The 16,838-nt window shown below is 38.0% G+C and overlaps 3 protein-coding genes across 3 annotated transcripts; 2 read left to right on the plus strand and 1 right to left on the minus strand.

Annotated features, from left to right (window-relative positions):
* The first annotated feature begins 3,321 nt into the window (after positions 1–3,321).
* Positions 3,322–4,169, plus strand: LOC124136727. The gene has a single exon (XM_046502723.2). The coding sequence runs from the start codon at positions 3,322–3,324 to the stop codon at positions 4,141–4,143; it is 822 nt and encodes a 273-aa protein (XP_046358679.2). The 3' UTR covers positions 4,144–4,169.
* Positions 4,170–8,041: 3,872 nt separating this feature from the next.
* On the minus strand, positions 8,042–10,228 carry LOC125372633. The gene has a single exon (XM_048383092.1). The coding sequence runs from the start codon at positions 10,226–10,228 to the stop codon at positions 8,042–8,044; it is 2,187 nt and encodes a 728-aa protein (XP_048239049.1).
* A 4,280-nt stretch (positions 10,229–14,508) lies between these two features.
* LOC125372636 lies at positions 14,509–15,330 on the plus strand. The gene has a single exon (XM_048383099.1). The coding sequence runs from the start codon at positions 14,509–14,511 to the stop codon at positions 15,328–15,330; it is 822 nt and encodes a 273-aa protein (XP_048239056.1).
* The last annotated feature ends 1,508 nt before the right edge of the window (positions 15,331–16,838 follow it).

Raw genomic sequence — 16,838 nt, forward strand, 5'->3', positions numbered from 1 at the left:
AGTTACTGCCAATCTTTTGACATCAATATTCTCAACAGTCCGAAGCATACATTTATTTAAGCAATTTCGGGGACAATATATTTTTGTTCTCTGACGTACACAAACTATCCGGTAATTGGGGTGGGGGTTGGGGGGGGGGGGGGGGGGGGGGGAACGGTGAGGGGATGTTCTTTTCTTTCATTTTCGAATTAACTGCAACGTTCAATTTTACAGAATCGACTAAACATGAATGCCTATTTATGGCAAGGGATTTACCAACACACATAATCTGAGACTGAGGTGGATGAAAATTATCTGATGGTTTGTGTCAGATGTCTGTGTCTTGTCAATGGGTATCACTGGCGGCGGCCTCCTGACATCAACAAATATATCAGCTCCGGCTCTGAGTAATTTCTCCGTCTGATTAGTAAATCCCTTATTCCCAAAGCTCAATGTGAAATCAATTGAAATGTAAAATAAACCAAATTGCCATCATTTAGGATTACTACATTTGAATAATTATCTTAAAGATATAGACGCATAGGTCAAGAGAAAAAGAAATCACTTTGATAGACATTGTTCCATGTCTTTGGAAATAATATCCTACCATGATTTGTATAGCGTGGTCGATTACAGTAATACAAAAAATTAATACACTGCAATTCGCATTATGAAATACTCTTTCCAATAATTATTCAAAGAAAATATTTCTGTATTTGCATTAATCAACAATTGAAAGTCCTTTGGAAGTGTCAGATGCTTGGCACAGGACACAAATCATCTGTAAAGGTAGACAGAAACATTTTCTCAATATACTGTTTTCAATAAAGGAACGCCTGTAATAAACCATATCATCCATGTCGACGGGATATAAGTAAGATCTTGTTTTAGTGTCATCGCCTAGGCCAGTATCCCTTTTACTGTTTGAGAAAAGCTGGGAGCAAGAGATGTTCTGTACTTATAAAATTAACGGGTTAACACCGCTTTGAGCGGTATTCCAGTTATATCACAGCGTGTTAGCTTAATGTGGGAGGAAAGCCCGAAGCGATGCAGGTTTCATCAAAATTTTCAATTTTATAACCAATGGTATCTGTTTCGGCAAATAATCGAGTTTTTCTTCTGGGGTTGACATTTTATATTCAGTGTAGTATTATCGAAAGATGTCTATCTACAAATGATCTGTTTTATAAGAAGAGATATGTTGGAAACACTGTAAAGGGGGATAACATACCAGAACTACTCTATGAACAAGCAAAACAAGCCAAGACGTTACATAGGAACTTCAATTTACATAGAGAACAACATGTCAGTTTAAATGCTTGTCAAGTTTTCTTTTCTTGAAATCGGAAATACCTTTCCCTGTAGTTACCTTGAATATTACAAAAATAATTCTACTTCAACTAGATAACTCATATACATCTTCAAAACATTTCAAAACAAGTCGACATCTTGGATATAACTCTAACTTTAACGAAAAACATGTTCCTGTGCTGGCTTACATTGCATTTAATGTGTATTTTTCTATTTTGTTGTAGCTGGGGACATATACAACATGTGTGATACGTACAACATAGTGTTTAGAATATCACTACTTTTGTCGCAAGTGGAATTAAACTTTGTCACAAACGGCATCAACTACCCGATGAAGAACATTTTCATACGTGATCGTCTCAACTGACTTGCAAACCAAAGTCAAATGGTGTGGAGGTTTTATCCAAGAAAAATATCGGGCAGAAGCCAGTGATTGATATGTGCAACATCCACGCACTCAGGGATCGAAGCCTCTTTTTGTGACAAGCATTAAGTTGTTGGGTGGGGCCTTGTTCTAACCCGTAATCGCCGAGGGGTATATGCACGTAGCTTACAGAAAATGACCCTTTTGGAAGTTTATGGAAATGCACGAGCTTTTAAACTGCTAATATAAAATTGACTCATAGTAAACAGTTTACATTAGAACTTAAGAACAAAACAGACGATTAAAAATAATGTTATATGAAAATATAAGGAAAGTCATCAACAAGACATCATTTAAAGATCTATCAAGCACAAAGATAAGACGGTTTTATCCTTTTCGTGAAGACCTGGTGTCTTCATTTATTTTCGGTGACCAATTCATATAATTTTCATTACTTTTTCCTTATTTATGTCCACTGGTATCTGTTTCGGCAAATAATCGAGATTTGTTTCTGGGGTTGACATTTTATGTACATTGTTGTACTATAGAAAGATGTCTTTCGACAAATGATCTGTTTTATAAGAAGAGATATGTTGGAAACACTGTAAAGGAGAATAACAATACAAGAACTACTCTATGAATGCACAAAAAGACAATAAGGAATAAACTGGATTAACTAAAGGTAAATACATTAATAAAAAAGATACGCATGTTTGGATATCAAGAAAGAAGGAACGATGTGTTAACCCCTTGTCACAATTTCGAAAATTGTATTTTTCATAGACAATTATTGGATATTCTATCCACTTATTTAGATAACGAGAAATATTTATGGCTATCCAATAGCTGTTTTTTCTTAAAACGTCATACATTTATAAGTTTTCATAATTTATTCAAATTCTATAAAATAGGCGCAAAACTGAATATGATTCGTGCATAAAGTACTCCATGAGTGAGTGAGTAAGTGAGTTGGGTTTACCGCCGCTAGTATTCCAGTATTATCGCGGCGTGTCAGCTTAATGCGGGAGGAAAGACCGAAGTGATGCAGGTCTCAGACGTTTACCACTTCGGTGAAACCAACGAGCACTGGTATGGTGCTGACAAACCTAGAAACATAATCGGGGCGAACCGGTATTCGAACCCACAATCATAGGTTTGTGGCGTGCCCAAGTGATGCAACTCTGCACAGCGAATCGCGGCGCCTTAGACGACTGGGCCACCCGTGATCCCCAGTACTCCATGAAGACAAATTGCTTCCACATACAAGTTACATGAATACTTCTCAGTTCAGACAACGAATAATATACAATCTCAGGCAATGCGTATTGTAATATCTCCAAATGGTGATACCTGCATTGTCATCATCGCTGCATCGATATATTTCATTTCAGCTGATAAAGAGAGTTCAACAGACAAAGGAATTGTAGTTCTCTGAATTATTTACTTATATTGTGATACATAGGTTATCATGGAACAGAAGGACACCGATCTGCAATATGTAAGTAACAGTTCCCTTAACGAACTTTCATTGGTGTACCATCTGCAACTCTGCCTTGAGCTATGATTAAATTAATCAAATGTTTCCAATCAGTGACGCAATACGTAAGTATGATATACACCTGTTGATGACGTGACAACAGTGTTTCTGCCATGTATAAATGTTACAGATGGCTCTCTCAGCATCATTGAAGTCTCGAGGAGTCTCACAGTCCGGATCATCACGCCGTTACGACTACCTAACTACCATGAACGTCCCTCTCATTCTGGCCGCTGTTCTGGCTGTCTCCCATGCTCGAGACTGTGGACACACAACGGAAACCCCAACGTCCAACCCCACTGAAGCCCCGACTACACTACAAATACCTACAACATGGCCTGAAGGATCCTTTGCTCTGCCTCAGACCAACGATGGTTGTCCTGGTAGTGAGTGGAAGGATGGAGCTTTCTATCAAGACACTGAAGATTATTACAACGGAAATACCTGGAACACCACCAATATGAGCGGCATTAAGAAGAAAGACGGTTATTTAAATACTTACTGCATCATGGAGGGCACCACTGCCAGATCTGGGAGTTGGCCGGCCGGTACCTACTGCATCTTGAGGAAGAACGGCGTCTGCCCAGGAAGTTTCCAGGAAGGTTCCCTTCTTTGGGATGATGAGAACAACTACAACATGAACCATGTCTCAGACCAGAGCATCCTCCCCGATGGTGAGTTCAACAAAGACACCAAGCTGTTTTATTGTTGCCGAGAGGATGCTTCTCCAGCTCAAGAGATAGCCTTGCCAACATCTGCCCCCTTCTACCTCCTGATGAAGACAGGCGTGTGTCAGAGCGTCGCTGGGATGTCGGTGACAGTGGAGACGATGTTTTGGGATGATGAAGACACCAACAACCACAATGCCAGAGAAGGATCCACTCCCTTTCAAACTGGAAGTCCTGCCAACATTCATCTCAACTACTGCTACTACTCTCCTACAACACTGTAAATTGTTCAAGAATATAATCAAAAGGCTTCAGAGAGGTGTATTCTGCACTGTAATAAATGATATATTTTTCAAGAACTGTGTTGTTACATTTATGCGCTTTCTAGGTACACATACTCCTATTTTATTCAAGGAAATCAAACAGATAAAGTTGCCTTTGCACCTTTCTTCGATCCAAATGCTTTACTTGTCTCCGAATAGTCCATATGTCCATATGGGTGGGGGCTTGTGAGGGGATGTTCTTTTGTTTCATTTTCGAATTAGCTCCAACGTTCAATTTCAGAGATTGGACTAAACATGAATGCCTATTTATGACAAGGGATTTACCAATACACAATATCTGAGACTGAGGTGGATGAAAATATTTGATGGTTTGTGTCAGATGTCTGTGTCTTGTCAATGGGTATCACTGGCGGCAGCCTCCTGACATCGACAAATATATCAGCTCCGGCTCTGAGTAATTTCCCCGTCTGATTAGTAAATCCCTTATTCCCAAGGCTCAATGTGAAATCAATCGAAATGTAGAACAAACCAAATTGCCATCATTTAAGATTACTACATTTGAATAATTATATTAAAGATATAGACCAATAGGTCAAGAGCAAAAGAAATCACTTTGATAGACATTGTTCCATGTCTTTGGAAAGAATATCCTACCATGATTTGTATATCATGGTCGATTACAGAAATACAGAATTTGACAACAATTAATACACTGCAAATCGCATTATGAAATACTATTTCTAATAATTATTCAAAGAAAATATTTCTGTATTTGCATTAATCAACAATTGAAAGTCCTTTGGAAGTGTCAGATGCTTGGCACAAGAGACAGATCATCTGTAAAGGAAGACAGAAACATTTTCTCAATATACTGTTTTCATTAAAGAAACGCCTGTAATAAACCATATTATCCATGTCGACGGGATATAAGTAAGGTCTTGTTTTAGTGTCAACGCCTAGGCCAGTATCCCTTTTACTGTTTGAGAAAAGCTGGGAGCAAGAGATGTTCTGTACTTATAAAATTAACGGGTTAACACCGTTTTGAGCGGTATTCAAGTTATATCACGGCGTGTTAGCTTAATGTTGGAGGAAAGCCCGAAGCGATGCAGGTTTCATCACAATTTTCAATTTTATGTCCAATGGTATCTGTTTCGGCAAATAATCGAGATTTTCTTCTGGGGTTGACATTTTATATTCAGTGTAGTATTATCGAAAGATGTCTATCTACAAATGATCTGTTTTATAAGAAGAGATATGTTGGAAACACTGTAAAGGAGGATAACAATACCAGAACTACTCTATGAACAAGCAAAACAAGCCAAGACGTTACATAGGAACTTCAATTTACATAGAGAACAACATGTCAGTTTAAATGCTTGTCAAATTTTCTATTCTTGAAATAGAAATTAAAATCGGAAATACCTTTCCCTGTAGTTACCTTGAATATTACCAAAACAATTCTACTTCAACAAGATAACTCATATACATCTTCAAAACATTTCAAAACAAGTTGACAACTTGGATATAACACTAACTTTAACGAAAAACATGGTCCTGTGCTTGCTTACATTGCATTTAATGTGTATTATGCTATTTTGTTGTAGCTGGGGACATATACAACATGTGTGATTCATACAACACAGTGTTTAGAATCTCACTACTTTTGTCACAAGTGGAATTAAACTTTGTCACAAACGACATCAACTACCAGATGAAGAACATTTTCATACATGACCGTCTCAACTGACTTGCAAACCGAAGTCAAATGGTGTAGAGGTTTTATCCAAGAAAAATATCGGGCAGAAGCCAGTGATTGATATGTGCAACATCCACGCAGTCGGGGATCGAAGCCTCTTTCTGTGCCAAGCATTAAGTTGTTGGATGGGGCCTTGTTCTAACTTGTAATCACCGAGGGGTATATGCACGTATGTAATAACTTGAAGTCTTTCTTTCTTAAATGATGATTTCTTTATTCTTTCCTGTTTTGCATTCTTTCTTTTCCTCACATTCTTTTCTTTCCTTTTAGATAAATGTCTTTCTTTTCTTAACTAGAATCTAATTATTTTCAGATTGACTGAAATACAAATAAATAAACAATAATTACTATTTTGATCAAATGATGCATTAATGCATATAATCATAATGACATTATAAATGAATTAACCTAATAAAATTGACTACCTTTCAGTGACATGAAATACTATGCAAAATGTAAACAAACGATGAAAAACACTTCATGACTAAATAACTGCTCTAAAACATTTATACACATGTAGATAATGATAAAATAATATATATGACAAAATTTGGCAAACTCACCATTGTTTTTAGACTCTTTTATCCTGAAAACCTTTTCTCATTTCTTTCATTCTCTCATGCATGCTGCATGCTTTTTAGGGCCACATGGAAGATAATACACGATACTAAGCAGTTATGCCCCTTGGCATATTATGATGAGTAAACATAAATTTGAATGGAAAAGAAATTAAATATGAATTAATACTTGCCAAAAACGAAATATGATTTATATTTGAATACTTTGATAACAAACAAAGGAAATATGATTCTGAACTTTGAAAATAATAACTTAACAATTTTGACACTTACACACCGGCCTCCTAATTGTAGAATGAAATGAAACAATTATCTTAACTAAGAAACAATTACCCACAAACACTCCTAAATAAACACTTAATTGTCAATATTCATGTGTTTACACTTTTACTTAGCACATCCTTTTGAAATTTCTGTTATGTTTGTATACAGCTCTACTAATTGTCTTCCATAACGAGACACAGTTTGTCAACAGGTCGCACAAATTCTGAAGAAGCAGTCTTCACTTTTACAGTTCGCACAAGGTTTTTCCAGTCGTGATAGAGTTCCGTTACTCTTGCAAGAGCCCACGCATTACGTGGTGTATTGTCCATAATTAGCACAATGTCTCCAATCTGAAGGTTTCTTTTGATCTGATTCCATTTTTGTTTTTGCTGCAGGAGAGGTAAATATTCTTGCTTCCATTTTTTCCAGAAAATGTCTGCAAGGTATTGTACTTGCTTCCATCGTCGACTATAGATGTCCTCTTTCTTGAATCTTCCGGGAGGCATCTTTTCACCAGAACGTAGGTATAACAGATGGTTAGGAGTGAGCACAGATAGATCATGCACATCATATGACAGACCAGTGATGGGACGTCCATTGATGATAGATTCCACTTCGCAAAACAAAGTGTTCAACGCCTCATCATCCAGCTTAATGTTCTGCTCTTGTAGTAGACAATGAAGCACTTTCCGTACAGTCCTAATCATCCGCTCCCAGAATCCACAATAATGGGAGGCTGCAGGTGGATTGAAGCTCCATTCAATCCCTTTGTCAACGAAGGCAGAGTGAATCTTTGATTCTTTTAAGTCCTTTAATGCTTCACTTAACTCTCGCTGACATCCGACAAGGTTAGTACCATTGTCAGATTTGATGAACTTGGGTGGTCCACGTCGTGCGACAAATCTTCTGATAGCATGGATACAGGAGTCTGTGTCTAGGGTGGCAGCCACTTCCAGATGGATAGCACGAAGATTCATGCAAGTGAATACAACACCATATCTTTTTACTGAGGTACGTCCACGTATCACTTTGAAAGGACCAAAAGAAGTCCATACCTACATTGGTGAAAGGTGGTAGGTCCGGAGTTATCCGTTCATCTGGGAGATCAGACATCTTTTGTTGTCCTGAAGAGGAGTGATATTTACGACATGTGACACACTTTGAAACTATTGACTTCACCAGTGACCCTGCTCCAATCACCCAGTACCATTGTCTGAGATGTGACAAGATGGAGTTCTTTCCTAGATGTCCAACAATCTTATGAGTCTCTTCAATGATCAAGCGTGTTACACGAGATTTCTTAGGAAGAATGATTGGGTGCTTTTTCGCTGAAGGAGATATTTGCATTCTTGAGGCGTCCTCCAACATGAATGACGTCATCTTGAAGAAATGGATCCAACTTGTAGACAGGGCTTGATTTATCAACTGTTGCAGAAGATTGCTTGAGACATCGTTGTTCTTTCGAGAAATGTTGTGTCTGACAGTGTTGGACTAGGAGCTTTTCTGCATCTTCAAGGACTTGAACATTCAAGGTGTAGTTCACTTTATTGGTGGATTGAGACTTGTTGACTCTCTGGCGCAAACATCTGATAGTTAAAATGATCCATGCTACTGCTCTTCTTAACTTTGTCCAACTTGAGAAGTGGTTGATTAGAATGTCTAGGAAGCTATCCTTCTCCATGATGGTTGCATGAACACATTCCTTAAGTTCAAGATCATCTTCTTGAGGTTCTTGGTTGATGTATTGCTTCGGCCAGTACTTGTGGTGCTGCCATAGGAATCTTGGTCCTCCCGTCCAATGCTGAATATGCTGCTCATTATCAAGCTTGATGCCTCTTGAAGCATAGTCTGCTGGGTTCTCTTTAGATGACACATACCTCCATTGATCAATATCAGAACAGTCCCTTTTCACAGCAATCCGGTTGGCTACAAAGGTTTTGAACCTGGCATTGGTGTTAAAGATACATCTCAACACTGACATGCTGTCCGTCCAGAAGAAAGTTGTGTCTACTTTGACCTGAAGTTCTTGAAGAATGAGGGATGACATGCGTACAGCTAGAGTAGCAGCAGTGAGTTCCATGCGTGGTATGGTTGTCTTTTTTAATGGAGCAACCCTTGATTTAGACATTACCAGAGCACAATGGATCTCCTCATCTTCATTCACAAATCTGATGTAACCGACGACTCCATATCCTACATTGCTCGCGTCTGCAAAAAGGTGAAGTTGACATGATGTTACAAGTCCAAACTCCATAGGCTTGTAGCATCTTGGAATGTGGATATCTTCTAACAAGGTAAGATCTTTCAGCCATTGATGCCATATCTTCTGTGTCTTTGAATCAACATCTTCATCCCAGTCTTTCTGTTCTTTATGCAGGTTTTGGAGCAGCTGTTTTGAAATGAGTATGAAAGGAGCCATGAGTCCAAGAGGGTCATACACATTGCTAACAACAGACAGGATGCCACGTTTAGTGTCTGGTTTCAACTTGCTCTTTATCTTGAATCCAAGAGTGTCTGATTGCACAAACAAGTAGACTCCTAAAGCTCTTTCAGATGGAAGGTCTTCACGGTCCAAGTTCAAGTCTTTAACATCCTTTGCTCTTTCTTGAGGTGGGATTGATTTCATCACTGTAGAGCTGTTGGAGATCCACTTGGTAAGCCTGAAGCTGCCTTCACTGCACAAACTGGTAAGTTCTTTTACAGTTGATACTGCCTTTTCTTCCTTCAATTCGGATGCCAGACAATCATCTACATAGAAGTTGTCAGTCAACTTTTCTATAATTTCTGGGACAAACTTATCCTGACTGTCTCTTGCTGTTTGTTGTAAGGCAAAGGATGCACATGAAGCAGAAGATACAGCTCCAAAGATATGGACTAACATAGGTTCTTTTCTACAATCTCCATCCGGCCACCAGTAGAAGCGAAGGAAGTCATTGTCTTCTTTTGGCACTCTGACTCGATAGTACATGGATTCGATATCACCCATGAAGGCAATGTTCTCCTGTCTATATCTCATTAGAACACTGAGGAGGCTGTTGCATAGATTGGGTCCTTGAAGCAAACTACTATTTAGGGAAACACCTTGGAATGTTGCTGAACAGTCAAAGACAACTCTTATTTTCCCTTGCTTGCGTGGATGGTACACCCCGTGGTGTGGGATAAACCATACTTTGCCTGGTTTACCTTTCAGTTCATCTTGAGGAACAATTTCAGCATATTCTTTGCTAAGGATGTCTTCCATGAACTTCTTATAGTCTTTATGTATTTGAGGGTTCATTGTAAATTTCTTCTTGAGTCCTCTCAAACGCTGTAAGGCTTGTTCACTGTTGTCAGGCATGATGACATCCTTGTCTCGAAAGGGCAGATTGCCAACATAGTGTCCATCTTCTTTATGAATAGAGTTTGTCACAATCTTCATAAATTCTTTGTCCTCTTGTGACATTTCTTTTCTTTCTTCTGCTGCTTTCTCTGGAAAGTCATAGTTCATGCTGTCTTACATCATAGTATTAATGTTCTGTAGATCTTCCATTGCTTTTATTGTTATGTCTGTTCTCATTGATGGAAATCTGTTTTCTTTTGCAAGTCTGGGGACATTCCAAAGTATCCATCCAAGCTTGGTTCTTGTTGCATGAGGACTTCCATCAGGACCGGTACGAATCTCTAGTGGTGCATAGGAATCTGGTACATTTCCCCCGATGAGGATATCTACACTTGCATCAATCTCAGGCAGATATATATCATTAAGGTGAGGCCATTTTTGAACGTCTGATGAAACAGGTATGTGTTTCTTCAAAACTGGTATGTGTTCTTTGGAGTAAACAGTAGGTAGTGCGATCGTGTTCCTGAGGTCAAGGTCGTGCACTTGTAAGCCATTCACTGCTTGCACTGAAGTAGTGTAGGGCTTCCCCGTTGACTGGGTGTTCTGAGTTGTATTTTCTACTATGTCTGTGCTGAAGGAAGGCTTGAATGATGATTGTGAAGCAATTCCTGCGTTCCTCTTTGGCTGTGTCTTTGTTCTGTCATCATTCCTCAGAGCATCTTTTCCATCCATTGGATCTGTTGCTTTTCTTGCTTCTCTCTTCACAAACTTAACTAGGTTATGGAATGCTACAGTTCCTCCTGAATCCCTGATAGATATGACAATATTCCTCCACTTCTCATGGCAATGGAAAGGTAGTTTCATAACGAGCCTTCTGATGTTGTCAGGATATTCCAGGATCTTTACTGCTGTGATGGAGCTTACTGCATTCTCACATTCTTGTAGGAAGATGGCATATTCATCCATGGATTTAGGGTTGTCTACTTTTACATTAGGCCATCCCAATGCTTTCTTGACGAGAGCAGATGCAATAGCGTCTTCATTGCCATATCGTTCATCAAGTTCCTGTCATGCCTTTTGATACCCTTGACTGGCCTCCAGGTAACTATATCCCTTGACAATTTTCAGCGCTTCACCTAATGTGAACTGTTCTAGATATGACATCTTCTCATCTTCTGTTTCTGAGTTGACAACAATCTTCACCTTGAACTGACGCTTGAATCTTTGATATTCAATAGGATCCCCAGAGAACTTCATGATTTCAGGAGGCGGCTTTCGGAGCTGTTGCACAACACACTGAATAAGATTCTCACCGCTTGCTGCAGTAGTTTGTGGAGACAAGTGTTGATTGAAGTCTTCTTGAAGAGGTAAGTTTATGTTATCAGGTAAGTACCGTTTACGTTCAGTGTTGAAATTTTCATTTACATCTTCATTCACAGGAACAGGGACATATGGATCGTGCGGTTCTAGTGAACGTTCTGATTTCACACTACCTCTGACAGAGAAATAATCTTGAAGCACTTTAGACTTTGCTTGAGAAATCTCCATTTCTGTTTTCAGTTCTAACTCTTCTTCTTCATTTTCAATTCCATCTTAGCTAAGTCTATTTTCTGTTTCTCTTTCAATGCTTTCATCTTTGTCTCTAATTCAACTTGCTTTTGTTTTTCTTTCAGATGGGCTGATGAAACACGACTTGTTAGTGATGAATGACTTCCTTTAGAGGAGGCTGATTCTTCTTTAAATATACAAGCACTTTTCAGGCTGACTGAACCTTGTCTACTTATCTTTCTTATCAGTTTGTTTAACTTCTGGTTTCTGTTCATCTTCACTTTTGTCATTCAGTGAATCTTTAACATTCTTTTTCTCCGTTTCACTTGGTTCACGGATGTGTTTGAGAAAGAATTCTTCTAACTTTGATTTACATGTCAGCAGAACAGAGTCTTGTGATTCACATTCTTCAATAAAAGGACTAAGTTCAATTTCATCCAACAGTGATGCAAAGTCTTTGCAGAGATCTAACAGTGTTTCGTAGAATTTCAACCAGCTTCCATGACTACATCTAATCTCCTCTATCTCTTCAGAAGTGAAAGTTTCAACATGAGATTGGGCATAAAGTTTATCAAAATCATCCAACAATTGTTTATATAAACTCTTAATTTTCTTATATTTAGTTTGCTTAGCATACTGCAAACCCTTTTCTGTCATCTTCCTTAGTCTTTGTTTCAAAACATTATCCTTTTCTTTTTCTTCCATACCTTTGTCTAAACAATGTCAATGCTGTAATAACTTGAAGTCTTTCTTTCTCAAATGATGATTTCTTTATTCTTTCCTGTTTTGCATTCTTTCTTTTCTTTACATTCTTTTCTTTTCCTTTTAGATAAATGTCTTTCTTTTCTTAACTAGAATCTAATTATTTTCAGATTGACTGAAATACAAATAAATAAACAATAATTACTATTTTGATCAAATGATGCATTAATGCAAATAATCATAATGGCATTATAAATGAATTAACCTAATAAAATTGACTACCTTTCAGTGACATGAAATACTATGCAAAATGTAAACAAACGATGAAAAACACTTCATGACTAAATAACTGCTCTAAAACATTTATACACATGTAGATAATGATAAAATAATATATATGACAAAATTTGGCAAACTCACCATTGTTTTTAGACTCTTTTATCCTGAAAACCTTTTCTCATTTCTTTCATTCTCTCATGCATGCTGCATGCTTTTAGGGCCACATGGAAGATATTACACGATACTAAGCAGTTATGCCCCTTGGCATATTATGATGAGTAAACATAAATTTGAATGGAAAAGAAATATAATATGAATTAATACTTTCCAAAAACGAAATATGATTTATATTTGAATACTTTGATAACAAACAAAGGAAATATGATTCTGAACTTTGAAAATAATAACTTAACAATTTTGACACTTACAACGTACCTTACAGAAAATGACTGTATTGGAAGTTTATGGAAATGCACGAGCTTTTAAACTGCTAATATAACATTGACTAATAGTAAACAGTTTACATTCGAACTTAAGAACAAAACAAACGATAAAAAATAATGTTATATGAAAATATATGAAAAGTCATCAACAAGACATCATTTAAAGATCTATCAAGCATAAAGATAAGACGGTTTTATCTTTTTCCGTGAAGACCTGGTGTCTTCACTTATTTTCGGTGACCCATTCATATAATTTTCATTACTATTTATGTCCACTGGTATCTGTTTCGGCAAATAATCGAGATTTGTTTCTGGGGTTGACATTTTATATACATTGTTGTATTATAGAAAGATGTCTTTCGACAAATGATCTGTTTTATAAGAAGAGATATACTGGAAACACTGTAAAGGAGAATAACAATACCAGAACTACTCTATGAATGCAAATAAAAGACAATAAGGAATAAACTGGATTAACTAAAGGTAAATACATTAATAAAAAAGATATGTATGTTTGGATATCAAGAAAGAAGGAACGATGTGTTAACCCCTTGTCACAATTTCGAAAATTGTATTTTTCATAGACAATTATTGAATATTGTATCTACTTAATTAGATTACGAGAAATATTTATGGCTATCCAATAGCTGTTTTTTTCTTAAACCGTCATACATTTATAAGATTATAATTTATTCAAATTCTATAAAATAGGCGCAAAACTGAATATGATTCCAGCATAAAGTACTCCATGAGTGAGTGAGTGAGTGAGTGAGTGAGTTGGGTTTAACGCCGCTAGTATTCCAGTATTATCGCGGCGTGTCAGCTTAATGTGGGAGGAAAGACCGAAGTGATGCAGGTCTCAGACGTTTACCACTTCGGTGAAACCAACGAGCACTGGTATGGTGCTGACAAACCTAGAAACATAATCGGGGCGAACCGGTATTCGAACCCACAATCATAGGTTTGTGGCGTGCCCAAGGGATGCAACTCTGCACAGCGAATCGCGGCGCCTTAGACGACTGGGCCACCCGTGATCCCCAGTACTCCATGAAGACAAATTGCTTCCACATACAAGTTACATGAATACTTCTCAGTTCAGAAAACGAATAATATACAATCTCAGGCAATGCGTTTTGTAATATCTCCAAATGGTGATACCTGCATTGTCATCATCGCTGCATCGATATATTTTCATTTCCGCTGATAAAGAGAGTTCAACAGACAAAGGAATTGCAGTTCTCTGAATTATTTACTTATATTGTGATACATAGGTTATCATGGAACAGAAGGACACCGATCTGCAATATGTAAGTAACAGTTTCCTTAACGAACTTTCATTGGTATACCATCTGCAACTCTGCCTTGAGCTATGATTAAATTAATCAAATGTTTCCAATCAGTGACGCAATACGTAAGTATGATATACACCTGTTGATGACGTGACAACAGTGTTTCTGCCATGTATAAATGTTACAGATGGCTCTCTCAGCATCATTGAAGTCTCGAGGAGTCTCACAGTCCGGATCATCACGCCGTTACGACTACCTAACTACCATGAACGTCCTTCTCATTCTGGCCGCTGTTCTGGCTGTCTCCTATGCTCGAGACTGTGGACACACAACGGAAACCCCAACGTCCAACCCCACTGAAGCCCCGACTACACTACAAATACCTACAACATGGCCTGAAGGATCCTTTGCTCTGCCTCAGACCAACGATGGCTGTCCTGGTAGTGAGTGGAAGGATGGAGCTTTCTATCAAGACACTGAAGATTATTACAATGGAAATACCTGGAACACCACCAATATGAGCGGCATTAAGAAGAAAGACGGATATTTAAATACTTACTGCATCATGGAGGGCACCACTGCCAGATCTGGGAGTTGGCCTGCCGGTACCTACTGCATCTTGAGGAAGAACGGCGTCTGCCCAGGAGGTTTCCAGGAAGGTTCCCTTCTTTGGGATGATGAGAACAACTACAACATGAACCATGTCTCAGACCAGAGCACCCTCCCCGATGGTGAGTTCAACAAAGACACCAAGCTGTTTTATTGTTGCCGAGAGGATGCTTCTCCAGCTCAAGAGATAGCCTTGCCAACATCTGCCCCCTTCTACCTCCTGATGAAGACAGGCTTGTGTCAGAGCGTCGCTGGGATGTCGGTGACAGTGGAGACGATGTTTTGGGATGATGAAGACACCAACAACCACAATGCCAGAGAAGGATCCACTCCCTTTCAAACTGGAAGTCCTGCCAACATTCATCTCAACTACTGCTACTACTCTCCTACAACACTGTAAATTGTTTAAGAATGTAATCAAAAGGCTTGAGAGAGGTGTATTCTGCACTGTAATAAATGATATATTTTTCAAGAACTGTGTTGTTACATTTATGCGCTTTCTAGGTACACATACTCCTATTTTATTCAAGGAAATCAAACAGATAAAGTTGCCTTTGCACCTTTCTTCGATCCAAATGCTTTACTTGTCTCCGAATAGTCCATATGTCCATATGGGTGGGGGCTTGTGAGGGGATGTTCTTTTGTTTCATTTTCGAATTAGCTCCAACGTTCAATTTCAGAGATTGGACTAAACATGAATGCCTATTTATGACAAGGGATTTACCAGTACACAATATCTGAGACTGAGGTGGATGAAAATATTTGATGGTTTGTGTCAGATGTCTTCGTCTTGTCAATGGGTATCACTGGCGGCAGCCTCCTGACATCAACAAATATATCAGCTCCGGCTCTGAGTAATTTCTCCGTCTGATTAGTAAATCCCTTATTCCCCAGGCTCAATGTGAAATCAATCGAAATGTCGAACAAACCAAATTGCCATCATTTAAGATTACTACATTTGAATAATTATATTAAAGATATAGACGCATAGGTCAAGAGCAAAAGAAATCACTTTGATAGACATTGTTCCATGTCTTTGAAAAGAATATCCTACCATGATTTGTATAACGTGGTCGATTACAGTAATACAGAATTTGACAACATTTAATACACTGCAAATCGCATTATGAAATACTATTTCTAATAATTATTCAAAGAAAATATTTCTGTATTTGCATTAATCAACAATTGAAAGTCCTTTGGAAGTGTCAGATGCTTGGCACAAGAGACAAATCATCTGTAAAGGAAGACAGAAACATTTTCTCAATATACTGTTTTCATTTAAGAAACGCCTGTAATAAACCATATTATCCATGTCGACGGGATATAAGTTAGGTCTTGTTTTAGTGTCAACGCCTAGGCCAGTATCCCTTTTACTGTTTGAGAAAAGCTGGGAGCAAGAGATGTTCTGTACTTATAAAATTAACGGGTTAACACCGCTTTGAGCGGTATTCAAGTTATATCACGGCGTGTTAGCTTAATGTGGGAGAAAAGCCCGAAGCGATGCAGGTTTCATCACAATTTTCAATTTTATGTCCAATGGTATCTGTTTCGGCAAATAATCGAGATTTTCTTCTGGGGTTGACATTTTATATTCAGAGTAGTATTATCGAAAGATGTCTATGTATAAATGATCTAACCCGTAATCGCCGAGGGGTGTATGCACCTAGCTCACAGAATGACTGTATTGGAAGTTTATGGAAATGCACGACCTTTTAAACTGCTAATATAACATTGACTCATAGTAAACAGTTTACATTCGAACTTAAGAACAAAACAAACGATAAAAAATAATGTTCTATGAAAATATATGGAAAGTCATCAACAAGACATCATTTAAAGATCTATCAAGCACAAAGATAAGACGGTTTTATCTTTTTCGGTGACCCATTCATATAATTTTCATTA

Source organism: Haliotis rufescens, unplaced genomic scaffold, assembly GCF_023055435.1.
Source record: "Haliotis rufescens isolate VD_foot unplaced genomic scaffold, xgHalRufe1.0.p SCAF_1, whole genome shotgun sequence".
NCBI lineage: Eukaryota > Metazoa > Mollusca > Gastropoda > Lepetellida > Haliotidae > Haliotis > Haliotis rufescens.